The sequence below is a fragment of the Protomyctophum parallelum genome (assembly GCF_964188405.1).
Source record: "Protomyctophum parallelum genome assembly, chromosome: 18".
Lineage (NCBI taxonomy): Eukaryota > Metazoa > Chordata > Actinopteri > Myctophiformes > Myctophidae > Protomyctophum > Protomyctophum parallelum.
In genome coordinates, this window is record NC_139716.1 from 25,394,955 (window position 1) to 25,411,619 (window position 16,665).

The following is a 16,665-nucleotide window of genomic DNA, read 5'->3' on the forward strand; positions in this document are numbered from 1 at the left end:
GGTTTGAAAATGTAGCTACTTTTTATTTAATTGTTTGGCTGGGTAGATGTACAATCGCTCTAGACTTCTTCACGAATATGGGCAAATTGCATATTTTGGCAAAGTATAACAATAGAGGGTATGCGTGTGACATCATCATCAAACCCGGAAGTTTATATGCAGGAATGCCTACTGACTGGCAAAAAACTACTTTCTGGCCTTGACAACCCATGCATCCAAACAGAAAAGTCCTATCTGATTGCATTAAACAACGTTAAACAATGTTAAACTCGCTTTGCATATTGCTTTTCCACTCGATTTGCCACTCGATGTGCCATTCACTTTAAGCATGCGCATACCCTCTATTTGATAGAAGATACCTTTGATTGACAGTAAGGGATTACAGTTGTTTGTAGGTAGACACATTTTTTGGTTGCGTCATGTTTCATCTTTAATTGTATGGTCTGAAATTAATCTTTAAAGATGGAGTGCCGTGATTGTTTTCCACCCTAAAACATGATCATCGGGTATTATTATTGTATAAGGAGGAAGAATCTTTTCAAAAAAGTGTACAGTATTTGTTAAAATGTCATTTTTATGTGGACATGCCCACCAGTTCATTAAGTATGCCTGGTTTGCCTGGTGGGTGGTCATCCACCTGAACTGAAGCCACACCCTCAGCTGTTGTTTTATGATAAAGGGGGAGGGATTAGGATGATCTTGTGATGTCACTATATCACTGTTTGGCTGTTTGGCTGTCAAGGTTTCAGCCTCCAGGAAGAAACCCTAAATACAAAGGGAAGACAACATTGCACATAACAACCACACCAAGGGGTCTAATGAAGTACTGTCACCTCATAAACACATAAACTGGACAAAATACAAAAATCATTACTTTCTACAAACACCTTTTCTTTCATGAACCCAGCGTGTTTCTCTAATAATCAATCATAATCATAATAATAATAATAGTAATATAATGATCAACCTTTTTTGTGTACGGTACTGCCCTTGCAATGTAATTTTGCTCAAGGTGGCTTAGAAATAATACTAAAATACTTAAACTGTATTTAAGTTGATAAAGTCCTATGTGTCTGTATGATATCTCACAAATAATATTATGTGTAACCAAAATGAAACTGCTAAACCAGGAAAGCTGTGTGTCATTTTAGATTTGCTATTAAAAAATAGCAGAGTTTGTATAACTCAATGGGTCAAGCTTGTACGTGCAGTATTTTTGAACATTTTAGAAAAAACCTTGGGGAAAAAGTGGGAGAACTACTGATTTGCAAGTCATTCGTAGAATCGGCCTCAGGTCTCAATGGGTCCAGTTGTTGTGACAGTGACTATTAATTAGCGAGGCCCAAACTACATCTCGTGTTGGTTGTTTTGTTATGAGGCGATCCATATATTGAGCAGCAGCTTTTGAAGGATGCATGTCGAGCCTCGGGTGGTGCTGTGAGTGTGAGTGACTGTCTGTCTATAGTCTAGAGCAGGTGTGAGCGTGGCCGTGGTGGTGAAACGCTGAGTCATGTCCCAGCAACTGTCGCCGCGGCAACACCTCCATGGTGATAAGGTCCACTATCTATGTAACTTGGAGTGTTGCCATGTCTGCCTGGGCTTGTTTTCTGTAAAGTTGCTTAAATAGTGGTAGTTGTTTTATTTTCATTTATATTGTTTTTATTTTTATTTTTATTTTCTTTGCCTTTCTTTGCCTCCTGATGTTGTTTAAACCAGTGGTTTAACAAAAATGTTCATGACCCCCCCCCCCCCCCCACACACACCTGTCAACTCATGAAGTAACTCATGTTGATGTGGTGATGTAAACGGTGCCAACACAAACATTGTGATATTTTCAAATATCCAATGCTCTCAGCCTCAGGTGTTAGTCGCTTTTTGGGGGGGCTTGTTTTCAACTTTTCATAGACCTAGTTGCTTATTTCTCTCACGAAATCTGTCAATTCTGTTTAATATTAGATTGTAGCAGTCTAGTAGTAGTGTAACAGTATTAGTCTTTTTTTTTATTTGTCTCCTGTATTTGCTTTTATTCTTTATTCTTTGAGTCTTTAGGATCCCCATTAGCTAGCTGCCTACGGTACACACACACACACACACACACACACACACACACACACACATCATAAAGAGACATTATGTAATAAGTATCTATACATAATGTACTGTAAGAAGTCAAGACAAGGGACATCAAAGTCAAGTAAAAAAAACAAAACAACTACATTGTTATTGGATGTCATTTGTTCCACATGTTTGTGGTGATCCAGATAATCCGAGGTAAATTTGTTAATATAACGTCACAATCTACCTTGTAGCGCTGTGTCCTCAAATGCATTCAATCTGATGTAGGCTTGTAGCTCTTTTAATAAATAATAAATAATAAAACTTTATTTGTATGTACTCCGTACTCGAGTTTCCCTGATATAATTATAGCTCTGAAGTCTGAATTGCCACCAATGGCAAGAACTTGGGAAAACAATGGAAATATAGATATAATATAGCCTGTCATAATTATACATTTGTATAATCTCTTCTTCATTTGATAGAGCAAGGTAATGGGGTGACTCGTGAGGGTATAATATAAATAAATGGAAAGCTTTTGTTAAAATCTGAGACTTTGCAGCAGAGCAAACACTTCATGTTGGATTATGCTGTGATAAAGACAGTCCTCAAAGCGAACCTTATTTTAGCTGTTAATTGCACACATTTAAGTGCAACTTCACGTTCTTTCACGCTCCCCTCTGGGGAGTGAACATGCTAAAATTTGTTCCACTTTTAGGAGGACCAATGTTTCATGAATCAGCATAACTGAGTGATACAGTGCTTGTTCAACGTAAAGTGTAATTTCTATCATTTATTGGCAAAGTTTGCTTTTAAAAAGCAGAACCCAGTCAAACTCGGCCCACTCTGACTCTGAATCGGTGTCATTTTAGATTTTGGTGTTGGCTATTCAGAAAATGGAAGATCTACAAGCTCACAGTGCATCACTTGGTGCCGCGCTGCAAGCTTGTTTTTTGAAAAATCTACAAGCTCTCAAGGCGTCGCAGCACGACGCGTTGGGAGCTTATAGATTGGCTATTTTCTTCCAAAAGTGCCCTCTTACGGAATTTCAGCCCCTGCCTCTGTAACACTGTCTGCACGCCCCTGGTCAGTAAGAATTTAGGGGTCTTCAGTTTTACCTCTTCGTCATAACCAATTTTGTCAGAATTCATTTAGATGAAAAAGGTGAATGATGGTTTGAAATGACATCTGTTGGCATTGTTTGTAGCCTTGTCCTACAAGTTTCATACAAGGAGGAGATTCTAAGCTTAACAGTACAGAATCCAAAATAGTATTAATATAACTTCAAGCTACCATAGTCTGATTACATGGTGCTACCCTTTTAGAATTAACCCCTGATTAAATAAAAACGTCTGGGTCTCCGAGGCTAACCCCTGACTGAATTGAGGTGCTTACACAAGGATATTTCATAAAAGTAAGCAAACTTCAAAATGTCTTGTAGTACAATCCTCCAATTCTTCCAGCCAGGCTAATCCTGTTGCTCATTCCTTTCATTATAACCTATTCAATCAATCAGATCAATAGCTGTATAAGTCAAGTAAAATATGGAGTTTGTTTGACTCTATTAGTGTCAGTTACAGAGGAGTCCTTAAGAACTACTACAGGTCACTTGGAGAGTGAGACAAGGCAAATCAAAGCCTCAATCTGAAGCTCTCCAGTTACCCAGTCTTTTATCTGTCTATTATTTCTCGCCCATGCCCATATCAGCTTGATATTCTTGCACATTGAATTTTTAAATTATTATCATAATCTTTTTCCTTCAGCCTGCTTGAGATAACTTTAGCTGTAGCGTGTAACTTCACCACAAGGTGGCGAGAGAGAGAGAGAGAGGGGGGGGGGGGGGGAGTCAGAGAGGGGGGGGAGAGAGGGGGGGGGGGGGGGAAGAGAGATGGAGAGAGAGAGAGAGAGAGAGGGGGGGAGAGATCTTTGAACAACAACAACAAATCTTGACCCTGACACAGACGGTGTGTTCTGCTTCCCCCAGGCTAGCATTGGTATTCTCCCCCGGTCGCTGTGTACAGGATGCTCACGTGGTGTGTGTGTGGCAGTACCACCTAATCCCCCCCCGTCTAAAAATACACTTCCTGGTCTGCATGGTTCCTGCAGAAAGGTTGATGTCACAAGTGGCGTCTCAAGTGGATACAAATGTACACACACACACACACACACACACACCATGTGGGCCCATTTTCTGTACATGCTGCGTTGACTGTTAATTATTAGGAATAATGTGTAGCAGCAGGGTAGCCCTGCAAGAATCCAAAAAGCGAGCCTGATTACTCACTCCTGTGTGTGTGTGTGTGTGTGTGTGTGTGTGTGTGTGTGTGTGTGTGTGTGTGTGTGTGTGTGTGTGTGTGTGTGTGTGTGTGTGTGTGTGTGTGTGTGTGTGTGTGTGTGTGTGTGTGTGAGTCTGATGTTTGGTTTCCCACACACACGTGATTACATTGGTGTGTGTGTGTGTAGTGTAGTGTAGTGCATAATCTCTCCCTTGGCTCAGGGTTGATCCCCCTTTTGTTGTTTGAAGACCTCTGTTTAGTGTGTTCAAGGGTGGTCACATTGCATGATGGTTATGCAAAACAGGGAAAAGACTGAAGTAGCAGAAAATTAAATGTGTACATTTTTAAACTGCATTAAACCGTATTTTCAACATTTTACCATCCAACAAAACCATGTTGAGGCATACAGTATTAGGCATTAGGCATTCTGCAACGATATAAAATCTATTGTACCGTATTATGTATTGTAAGGCGGATGAGTGTTACTGTGTTCATCCGACCTGCCGTACAGTCGTACACCCTCCTTGTGCGTCTGGGGACTCTCTCTTTTCCCAGGTGTTTTGCCCAGGCGGGCGTGGTTCTCTTATACTAGGCATATTTTTGTGAGGTTAAAGGTTAGGGTTTACTTAGCCTGGCCAGCATTTCTTTTCGGGTTCATGATCCGTTCGGGGAGCGGATGATCATTACGTCATCATGTTGTAGTCATTGTTTTGTAGTCATCAGGCCGGAGCCCGGAACCCTCTAAACCTGAACTTCCTTTCCCTCAAACCGAAAGAATAAAAGCGTGACTCACACTACACTACAAAGGTATTATTCTTCCGGTTTGAGGGAAAGGAAGTTCAGGTTTAGGGGGTTCCGGCCTGATGACTACAAAACAATGACTACAACAACATGACGTAACGATATCGTAACGTAACGAGGCTAGGGTTTACTAGGCATGTAGCCACGCCCACCCGGGGCAAAACTCCAAAGAAAGAGGGTGTCCCTGACCTGTGTGTCTTTGGTCCAGAGGTATTCTCTGTATGGCTCTTGGCCTTTCTACCTCTGTAGCAGGGAGAGTTCCTCTCAGCTCATTCATATGTTTTCTGATTGAAACTGTATTAATAAAATCCTTTTGCAGTCTCTACTTTTTATTTATCTTATTTATTTTATTACATTTATCTGTATGTGATGTGATGTCTTGTTTTACTATGCTGCATGCAATGTCCGTTTATCCCAAAGACTTTCTTTCTCGTCTCTTTGCGTCTCTTCTCTGCGTGCATACCTGTGAGACTGCATACTCTGTCACAGTGTACCTAATTAAAAGCTACAATCTGTCTTGATTTATGTGAATTAATAAAAAATAATTCGCATAAATCTAAACATTATTTAAATCAGTCTGCGTGGTAGAGTAAAGAGTGTGTTAAATTACAATTATTTAACTAGCACGTTGTCTCTGTATGTCCAAAACTGTTACTTTTCAGGATTAAAAATGAATAAATAATAGACAAAGTAGCAGATCTACAAGCTCAAAACGTGTCACTTCACGTCTCATTACTTCACTTGAGAAAATATACCCTGTTATCGGGTAAGAAACCTTATCAATGCTTATTAATGTTTAAAGGAGCATTCAGTGATTTGGAAAGAACCCCGGTCCACCCGGGTAACAAGATGTGAACATGCACCCATTACAGTGGGGGGACACGCAACAGCACGCAGTCAAAGGCCCGCCCCCACTCGATCATGATTGGCGGAAGCTCAATTACACCCAAAAAACCTGAACTTTTAACATTCAGTAGACTTTCTGTGGTCTGGGGTGTACTATAGTTAAGTTATTTGAAAGATTGGACACTAGATATGCCACCGTCTTTTATTGTAGTTCTGACATCGTGAGAGAGAGAGAGACAATGGACACAAAACAAATCAAGATATTGTAGCTTTGTCTTGTGTGGGTGTGTGTGCATGTGTGTTTAACACTTTCTTTACCTTGGGGCTGGGCAATATATAGAAATATTTCAATATTATATAAATATATACAGTATTACATATACATGAACAGAATGTTACTGCTGAATCGAGAAATTAATTTCTAAATGCGACGATATTGAACGTTAACGTATCGAATATTGATGTGTTGTCTCTGTAACAAGTAGCAGAGGCTGAAAAACAGCCAAAAGACTCATACCTTCCAAAAGGTCTGCGGCCCAAAACGTTACCACATTTGAGGTAAAGATGTAACTGGGAGCAGAAATTGGTGTGCAGACTTTTTTGTATTCTTGATATCGTCTCTGGAAAGGCCTATTCATAGTCTGGATTTTCGGTGGTGAGGTGACCACCGGAGCTGTAAAAACAGAGAGAAGGGCTGGGGAGAGTGGTGGTTTGCTCTTCACCGTGAGAGCACCGGCTCCGTGACGTCATGTTGTAGTTGCGGTGGTCACCACACCACCGATAAATCAGACTATGAATAATGCTTAACAAACCTCGTGATATTGCCCAACTCATATACCTCATCATAGACACTGACTGTAGCCTAACATAAAGCATCCTCACAGCCTTGCATGTATATTTCCATTACTCCTTCCTGCCTTCCTTCCTTCCTACAACCCCCCTCCTCCCGCCCTGTCCCGTCCCATCCAGGGCACCACCACTGGGCGCGTAGCTAAATGGAGTCGGAGCAGCTGTACAACAGAGGCCACTGCAGGAACAGCTACAACAGCATCACCAGCGCCAGCAGCGACGAGGAGCTGCTGGATGGAGCCGGCGCCGTCATGGACTTCCACACCACCGAGGACGACAACCTTCTGGACGGAGACGCTGCCTCCCCAGGTAGGAGGGAGACGGTGCAGCACCACCCCCACAACACCCACCCCCTCCCCAGGTAGGAGGAGGGCGGTGCACCACGGTACCACCCCCCCCAACCTTAGAGTATATATTAATAGAGACGGCACCCGGAGGAAACCCTGAGGCGAAATGGACATAGTGGCCGAATTTGGTATTGCAGCGCTGGGCCAATTCTGGATCCGTTGACTATCATTGCGCACGTTCATGACGACACGTGAACGCTGTTTCATACGTGAACGCGTGCAATGATAGTCAGCGGCCAGCGCGTTCACGATTTGGCCCAATCCATCCCAGAATGCACTCTGTTCCTACCCGGAAGGAGGAGTGAAATCGCCTCATGCGCTTTTGAGCAACTTAATGCAAGTGGATGGGAGGAGAAATCTGGTGCTGTCTCTAATATTAATATATATATATACTCTAAGCCCACATCCCCCACCCCCTCCCCAGGTATAGGAGGGAAGATGGTGCACCACTACCCCACCCAAACCCCACCCCCTCCCCCACTGTGATCTGACCACAAAACGGAAATGGCATGCTGGCTGGACAACAACACCCCCCAAAACCACCTCCTCCTCCACTCACTTCCATCCCAACTCTCAGGGTCTGTCCATTGTTTGTTTTTTTGTTCCTTCACCAGGAAAAAAAAAACTCCAGTGTTCGCTACAATGTGGATTCCCATTCCTACCGGATCAAAGACTCTATGAATCCTGTTCATAGCTGGTGCCTTCTTCAACACCAAGCTGTTTTTTCTTTTACATTATTTTGGTGGTCTGGTTCGGAGCTGTGTGTGTGCGTGTGCGTGCGATGACAAGACACCCATTGCTTCCGTTCCTCACCTGTGTGTTCTGAGTGACAGTGCCTTGGTTTTCCCCCAGTGATGTGACGCCCATCCCCTCATCCTCAACACCTCCATCCATCCATGCCCAGTTGCCCACTGGGTCTCACCACACCTAGCGTGTGCCACCAACTCTTGACAGTGTGTTTTAACAGCGGTGACTCTGGGCGATACAAATCTCCTAGTGGGCGTTCCTGCTGTCATTACCTATACATGTCCTCCTATTGGCTGGTATGGAAGGTAAACAAAGCAAAACATGAATTTGATTGGCTGTCGCCGGACAATGTTGTCTAAAGTAGGGGTGCACGATTATGAAATGATGACCGATCTCCGATTCTGACCAATTCCGATATTATACAGAGGACCACAATGGAAACAAGCCTATGCCCTATAGGGGCTTGGCCCAAAGCCTGTTAATAAAGTATTCAAATAATCAATAAATAGCATAATACTTTTCCAAGTGTCTGTTTTCACAACTGAATGAGATGAGTACACAAATTAAATGTAGATTTAGTTTTTTAATTGTATTTATTTTTTGCTGGTGAAAACCGATTAAATAATCTTTATTATTTTGAGACCATTCCGATACCGATGTGGCATTAATATGGCCAATTCCAATAATGCTACCGATTTAATTCTGCATCCCTAGATAAAATATTTTGTCGCCCCGCTGTTAAAACGCACTGTCAGTTCCCTCTGACGTTGTGTTTGCCTACATTGAGATGTTTGTGTATTAATTTATTTTCTGTTGAATTTTAAACTTTTAAACTGATTTTATTTTTTTGTAACTCATCTTTTACAAGTTATAGGACTGGGCATCAATAGTATATATCGATATAGTGATAAACACAGTATGACTGTATGAGACTAAATATTGGGGATTGTATCATCATTGTATCATGATATGGCATAAGTGTAGTCTTTGCCTGGTTTTTAAGGCTTCATTACAGTCAAATGGTTACTTTATTCTTTTATCTGTTCTGTTTGGCATTATTGATTATTTTTTTATAAAAAACATATTTTGTGAAAGCACATTCCCACAATACTGTCACAATATCGATGTACTTTGCAAAAGTAATGGTTTCATAACCTGTTACAGGTTCTTTCCATATGCCACCTTGATTTGGTTCCCCTTCATGTTCCTGTCCTGCTATTGTTCTGCTACACAGATTACTTTAGCAGTTTCACTACCTCAGTCTTTTCTCCTCATGTTATGTGTCATCATCATCATTGCCTTTGTCTTAGATTTCTACGCCTTTTGGCTCAATGTAGTGAATGCTTGTTGGCAGTACAATGGACGAGAGCAAGCTAAGCACAAGCACGGGGTGGAGGTTAAAAAGTAGTTAACAAAGCATCACAATAACTTTAACCACTTTATCCATTTATATTTTGGCTATATTTATATTTGAGAAAATGTTGCCTTTTTATATAAATCCTCTCTTCTGGGGGTACCTACCTGGCACAAAACGTTTTCAGATGGGGATCTGTATATCAATTTGGGGTCCGTCATGGCATGAAAAAGTTTGAGAACTACTAATATACAGACAGTATTATGTGTGCGTGACGTGAGTATGAATCATGGCAAGGTTCAAGGTCAAGCTAAACTATTGTCCACAAGGGAAATTTGTCTTGGGCTTTCAGCCCTGCTGCAGCCACAAAACATCACTGACAAACAAAACATAAAATGGATAACAGAGGAGGACACAACATTACACGAGTGCACACACAGTGTGCTTAATCTAACTTCCCACAGTCACTGCTGTTTCAGAGCCTCGTTCATCATTTTAATTGACGCTGGTACAACGATTTGTTTTAAACCTGATGTACTTCCACTTTGGTTCTTACTTCTTTGTACCTGTAAGTACAAACTCTACATTTAAAACATGGGTAACATCACTGACAATTTTGTTTAGCCTGTTTTTAGTGTAGCCTGCTCATAAATTGACTGCAGAGTGGGGAGTTGTCTTGTTACCAATGCAGGTAATGCACCTACTGTACCTGTTCCGTCCTGTCATGCCTGGCATTCCTGTGTCACCTGCCTCTGGCTGACAGGTGTCAGTGTGGTGTGGTGGTGGCTTACTGTAGACCTGTGGTTAAATAAAAAGGAGCGACCTCCGCCCAGCAACATGTGATCTGTAAACATCCTGGTCTGCGGTGGTGAAGAAAGATGCTGATTCAGGTCTTGCCATTCCAACTTCCCCCTCTTGAGTCCAGCTTTTTGCTTGCCAAACAGAAAGTGCTCACACAGAGCGAGCAAATGTTATGCTGCTGGGTCACTAGAAGTGAGTAGCCACAACTGGGCAATGATTTTGGCCAGAGCTTCTCAAAGTTGGGCACAGGGATTCCAGGGCGTCCCCAGCAAAAGTAGTTAATATAGCATAGCATCACAATGTGGGCGGCTGTGGCTCAGGAGGTAGAGCAGGTCGTCCAATGATCCCTGGGTCAGCGGTTCAAATCCCGGTTCCTTCTGTCCACATGTGTGGACAAGTGTCCTTGGGCAAGACACTGAACCCTACATTGCCTCCAATGAGTTGGTTGGTGTGAGCTCGCCACCATTGGTGTGTGAATGTGGGAAGTGAAGACGCTGGCATCGACTGTTCGCCGCTTCACCTCCCAATGTTTGAATGAATGAACCATTGTAAAGCGCTATGAAAATGCAATTTATTATAATCCTTTTAAACCCTTTATCCAATTCAAAATTAGTGCCAGCATGCCACTTAGTACTGCAATGCGAGCTTGTACATCTACTATTTTTGAAAAACATTGAAAATGTCCACAAGCTAATTTGTGTCAATTTGGGGGGGTCCTTGACACAAAATAGTTTGAGAAGCACTCCTTCAGGCTTTGGGTGAGTTGGTCCTAATGTGTGGGTTTATCATTGAATCTAATGCATTTAACCCATTTTGGGCGGGAAGTTGGGAACCCCTTTTGATACTTCACCCTCACAATAGATTGTGTGTGTGTGTGTCGCGCGCGCGTGCTCACAATCACGCATGCATGCATTGTGTTTATTCAGGCACCAAATTGAACTGTCGAGTACAATGCTGATTTTCTTCCATTCAGTATTGGCCAAACAAATGCTCATTGTCCAGGTATCGATGAGGATCATGCTTTATTAAACACAGTGAGTAACTAGTGTCCTGTCCTATTGAAACATGCTGTTTTCAGTGGTGTGATTGGAGGCTATTCTTACCCAGGCAGCCGCAGCACTGCAGGCTAGATCAGCCCATAACAGCCACTGCAAGGAAGCTTAATGTGTGTGTACTCCTGTGTAGTAGTCTGTACCTAAGGGTAATACTCTGTTCTAATGTCAAGTCACATGTTCAACATGTGATTGTAGGGCTGCTGTGTTATTTAGCTAGTTTAGTTTGTTGCTTTTCTTGTGTTGCTGTTTCAGAGGATAATGGATAGAAGGGAAAGGATATGAAGTTGTTACCTAATGTTCCTGCTTTGTAGCAACAATACTTATCATCAAATAATGATTAAAGGCAACCAAAATAACAGTCGTTATAGCTTATTGTGTCATGTGGCCGATTTTGTTAACCAATTATTGATGCCAATTGAAAGCAAAAGGTGCCGGCAAGTTTCCTGCCCTGTTATTAATCTGTATCCTCTAGTCCTATTGTGAGGACGGATAGCAATAGAACATGAGATGGAGTGTGTTATAGTAAATTACATTAAGGTTGGCATTATAATACCACATGACCTCAATTGTTCTATTGCTTTTATTCAACTGTTTTATACACATTTCATATACTTTACTCTTTAGTGCATTGCATGGTGAGATATCAAGTTTTGGTGAAGAGTTTAAAACAACTATACATTTGATATAGCACATAACACAGATCTTGATCGCATTGCTTTGCAGAACCAATTGTATAATAATTACATAATGGGTTCTGTGTCTCAAGAGCTCGCTTTGTGGGCGTTAAACTCTGCCATGCAGCCTACATGAAACATATCATTGTATGTAGGCTCACTACTAGGCTGGCAGAGTTTTTCCACCTTCTGCATTGATAAGTGTTAAGTCACAATAGAATGGAAGATGGGATTCAGGTTAAACATTGCCAATGATGTCATCCTTTAACACGGCATTGTGTAACGTCTGGTGGAAACCTATACTACAGTACGTCCAAAACTGTTTTCTGGGATACAATTTAAAAAAATGTCAAAATCTACAAGCTTGTGGATCTGCTACTTTTGATGCTTTTGTGTGATGCTGTAGTATGATCAAGTAGGTAGGGCATTGATTTACGAAAATTCAAAGGATCTTTTCCGTCTTTTTTTGCAGATAGGTTCCCAGATTGTATGTAGACTACTAACACAGACACACATATGCTTATGCCATTCACTGTCTACTTTGGTTTGTTGTGTAACGTGATCTGTGTACCAGTGACTATAGTAGAGAGTAGACTAGACCTGGCCTGTGCATTATTGATGGAGGACACTGTGTTGTGAGTGACTTACTCGCCCTGGCTGTTCAGTGGGCCTCGCATACGAGCTAGGACTAGCTTCTGATGGCCAGTGTTGGAAGAAATACTCACATTTTTAGGGGTGCGAACCCCTTTTGGTGTTTTAAACTTCTACAGTCTATGGTTTTAAAGCATTATGTTATACTTTAGATCTAACTTAGATCTACAAGCTCATAGCTGCGCTATGAGCTTGGTCTGCTATTTTTGAAAAATCGTGAAAATGTGACGCAAATCTGGGGTCGGTGGCCAATTACATATATTTTTGGAGGTCCTTGACATGAAAAGGTTTTACATTTCTCTCATGTTTTTTAGGTTTTCTGAGCTCAATTGCACCCAAAAAACCTGAACTTTTAACATTGACTAGATTTTCTGTGCTCTGGGGAAAACCAGAGCACTTATTTGAGCCAGAAAAGGCTCAAACAAACAAGTGCTCTGATTTTCCTGTGGACTGTGAGGTATAAAGCGTCCACAAATCCCATATATAACATACCATTTTGCCAGCAGATGACACTGTTGAGGCCTGTTTGCCTGTTTTCATTGCAGCCCAAAAGGCTTCAGAACACACAGAGAAAACCCCTCAGGACCACTGGTGGTCCCTGGACCAAATGGTTGAAAACCACTGCTCTAAAACATCCATCGTCGTTTCTCACCGCCACACTCATTGCGTACGAGCTAAATGCAGTCAGTTGCTCAGTGCTGTGTGTTATTCTTATTCACAGAAGAATGTACTGTACTGTACCGTCTTGTGGACACACCCACTCCCAGTCTTGGCAGTCTTTTTAGGTTTGTTCGTGTTCGACAGCCCAACCAGCACCAACCAGTTTGGCAGTCTGACAGACCACGTAGCATGACTTGGCTTTTGGCATGCACTTCAGCCATGCAGGAAATGTTGTAGATGCATATTTGTCTCTTGTAACATTTTCATTAGCTACATGTAGAATTCATGCTGTAGTCCAGTGCTACTGTCTCTGTTGTGTCAGACTCAGAGGGGCTATTTTTATGCCTTGGGTGTTGGTTGGGTGGGTGGGTTCATATGAGCCTATCTGAAGCCCCCACACGCTCACACGTGTGCATGCATGGCAACAGGGTGTGAAAGTAGCTTGAGGCAAGCTAGCTCGGAATAGCGGTAACTTCAAGGTGGCTTAAAAGAAGAGAAGAATGTGGAAAGGAAACAATCGGAGGAGCAAAGGGAGTGGAGTGCCATGGGACATTTCTGATTGTGGAATTGCGATAGAGCCATAGAATTGGATCTGTGTTGGTTAATATTTCCGGCACTGGACTACACAGTGACTCTGTAGCGATTCCTGTCCCAATGCATAGCGGTGACTGCTGCTTTTCCCCCCCCTTTTCTTTTACATTCCTTTGATGGGGACATTGGTGAGGGTGAAAAAAGGAGCGAGCAAACCATGGCTGACATCACCGATGCCATTGCTTAGCAACAGCATCTCTGCAGAAAGGTAAAGGGGGGGGGGGCACGCTGGTCTGAGGTGTCCCTCCAGAGGGGAGGGGAGGGGAGGGGGGCGGACGTGTAGTTCAGTGGTTTTCAAAGTGGTCGTTGAGGGGGTTCCAGGTGGTCCAAAGTGGCTAAATGATGGAGAGTTGGTAACCAAATGGACCCTTAGAGATCTTTAACTCTTGAGAGTGTAAAATGAAACGGGTCCATTACTTAATTTACGAGAAGTCTACACAATTGGAGGATGTAAAATAATTGTTATTTGCTCTATCCATGCTTAGACGGTTATATGGTGAGCGTTTGTGGGGCAGTTAGAGTTAACTGTCTTGCTCTGAGAAATTGTATTAACCGGACGCAAATACAGTAGTGTACAGTATGTAATAAACGTGCTTGTATAGTCTCACCCCCAACGCACGTGAAAATCGACCTTGTCACGGCCTTTACCGGTAGGCCTTAACGCGGTTAATCATTAACCATTAAGGAAATGTGTTGAATGAAATGCCCATAAATAAATACCCATAAAATAATACAGTGCCAATACACTGTTTGTTTTTCCTGTAATACAATGCACTATTTACACATTTAAAATGCCAATACAGCGAGGAGGAAGAAGAATTCAACAATGGTTTTATTTTAGCATAAAATAAAATGATGCTAAAAGGATAACACAAAAGGCCTGGGTGTTTTGGGGTTTTGCTGTGTTCCGTAATACTTGTTACAGACCTGTTATACTGTGGTTGTGTGTGCTGAGTCTCTACCATATGAATTTCAACAACATTGATTTTTCTCTGCAAAACACAGTTTGTCCCTTTATGCCCTCGTCTCACCTACACTGACTTCAGGCATTCATTTACCAGAGTTTAGTAGTAGTATTTATTTGTGGAGTCATTTACTTATGCTTATGTATAGGCCTATATAGAGATATTATCCACCTCCTCAACGACTGCATTGCATGGTAGAGTTGTTCTGATACCGATACTCGTATCGATTACTCGTGCCGATACGACCTCAAGTACTCCTACTTGGTACTCGGAACCGGCCTCGATACTTTGACCCGAGTACCAAACTATCCAATTGACACTAGGCTGAACGAATGCAACGGGAGCAAGTTGCCAAAAACAGCCGATCTGCACGCGTAAATGACAACTGACAAGTGTAGATCAGAGATCCATCTGCATCTCTGAGAAAAAGGGGGTAAAATAAGTGGTTAGTAGTTACTCAACAAAAATAAAGTACTCTGTTTACGTACGAGTACTAAAAATGAAGTACTCGTACTCGGTACTACCTCACTGCATGGCACAGTATACCCATCTGTTCCACTGCAGACAGACAGTGCATAATGGACAAAGTCTTTTACATCCCCTGTTCTTGCTTGGAATGGACTACCGCAGTGGTTTTCAACCGTTTTCAACAAGACCCATTATTTATTCGGCATTTGATCCACGGACCAATTTTGATGGGATTTAGCCTCTCAGACCCAAAACGAAAGAATATTTGGTTATCGTTGGATAAGATTTTGTCTACAAATTCCAGGCTGTTGGCAAACGATTTGCCTCGGTACCAGGCTTTCATTTTTGTTGGTGCAAAAATTTAAAGCCTGGAGGAACGCATTGGCCGCTCTGGTCTAAAAGTGGGAGTCAACCCTTCCGGGTGGGCGTCGCTCCAAATGATGTGACGTAGGGCTGCACTAGGGGGGAGAGGAGGGGCCGGGGGTGACGGACAGATCGATGAGATCCAATCCGGGCGTGCGCAAATCTCAGCCGCGACCCGCCCCTCTAGACCAGAAACCTAACACGTTAGCTCAGGCTAGCAAACGATCAAAAATAACAATTCTTCTACATTCTCTAATTGTGTAGACTTCTTCTAAAGTAAGCAATGCAGATGTTTAACAATTAATGTAACTCTTGAGAGCGTAAATTGAAACCAAATAATGGACCCATTATAGGTCCATTACATTTCATTGTCTCCACCAGGCCGAAGGCATGGGGGGAGAGTATGTTTTGCACTCCGTCCGTCCGTGTGTCCGTCCGTGTGTCCGTCCGTCCGTGTGTCCGTCCGTGTGTCCGTGAGCAGCTAATCTCGCCCACCGTTAACCTGGTCGATGCCAAACTTTGCACACACACTCCCTGGATGCCAACGATGAACCTCTGCCCCAAACTTTCCAGAACGGCCTGTTATAGCGCCACCAGGAGGCCGCTTTGTGCAAAACAAGTTTTTGCACAGTACACCTACAGATTTGGTCCAAACATCACGCAAATTGGTACACAGTCTCTCTAGAGCCATTCAACGAAACCCCTCTTTCAGATTTCTCACACTCCATCCTGATTGGTTAACATTGGCTTCCAAAGTTCACAGGAGTGCTCAGTTTCAAACAAAATGCTGCAAATCATGAACACATCGCGTGATTTCCTTGAAATTGTGCACGCACATTCCCACTAGGCCGAGGACGAAATGCCACATGAACAATTTCAGCTCAGCCTCAAGGTGGCGCTATAACTGGCCGAAAAGTGTTTTTACCTCTAACTGCACGGATCTGTGGATAACTTTGTATGCCAACTCCCTAGAGGCCAAGGAAAAACCTTTGTCTGGAATTTTTCACATCTGCTCTTTATAGCGCCACCAGGAGGCCGACATATGTAAAACACATTTTCTATTATTACTCCTTCAGATTTTATCCAAATTTCACGCAAATCGGTACACATGATCTCCATAGTCATGTGATCAAGACAGGTTTGTTTGATTTCTCATATTCCA

At 42.5% G+C, this 16,665-nt stretch overlaps 1 protein-coding gene across 4 annotated transcripts in view; it reads left to right on the forward strand.

Annotated features, from left to right (window-relative positions):
• The window catches only part of clcn3 (chloride channel 3), a 69,147-nt gene that overhangs the window by 1,442 nt on the left and 51,040 nt on the right, over positions 1-16,665 (forward strand). For 3 of the 4 annotated variants that reach the window (XM_083789071.1, XM_083789074.1, XM_083789075.1), the window contains exon 2: positions 6,948-7,136. The exons of the other annotated variant lie outside the window; for it this stretch is intronic. In XM_083789071.1, the coding sequence (XP_083645197.1) occupies positions 6,974-7,136 (163 nt within the window). In that variant the 5' untranslated portion in view covers positions 6,948-6,973. The remainder of the gene's footprint in view (positions 1-6,947; positions 7,137-16,665) is intronic. 4 annotated transcript variants of the gene reach the window in all.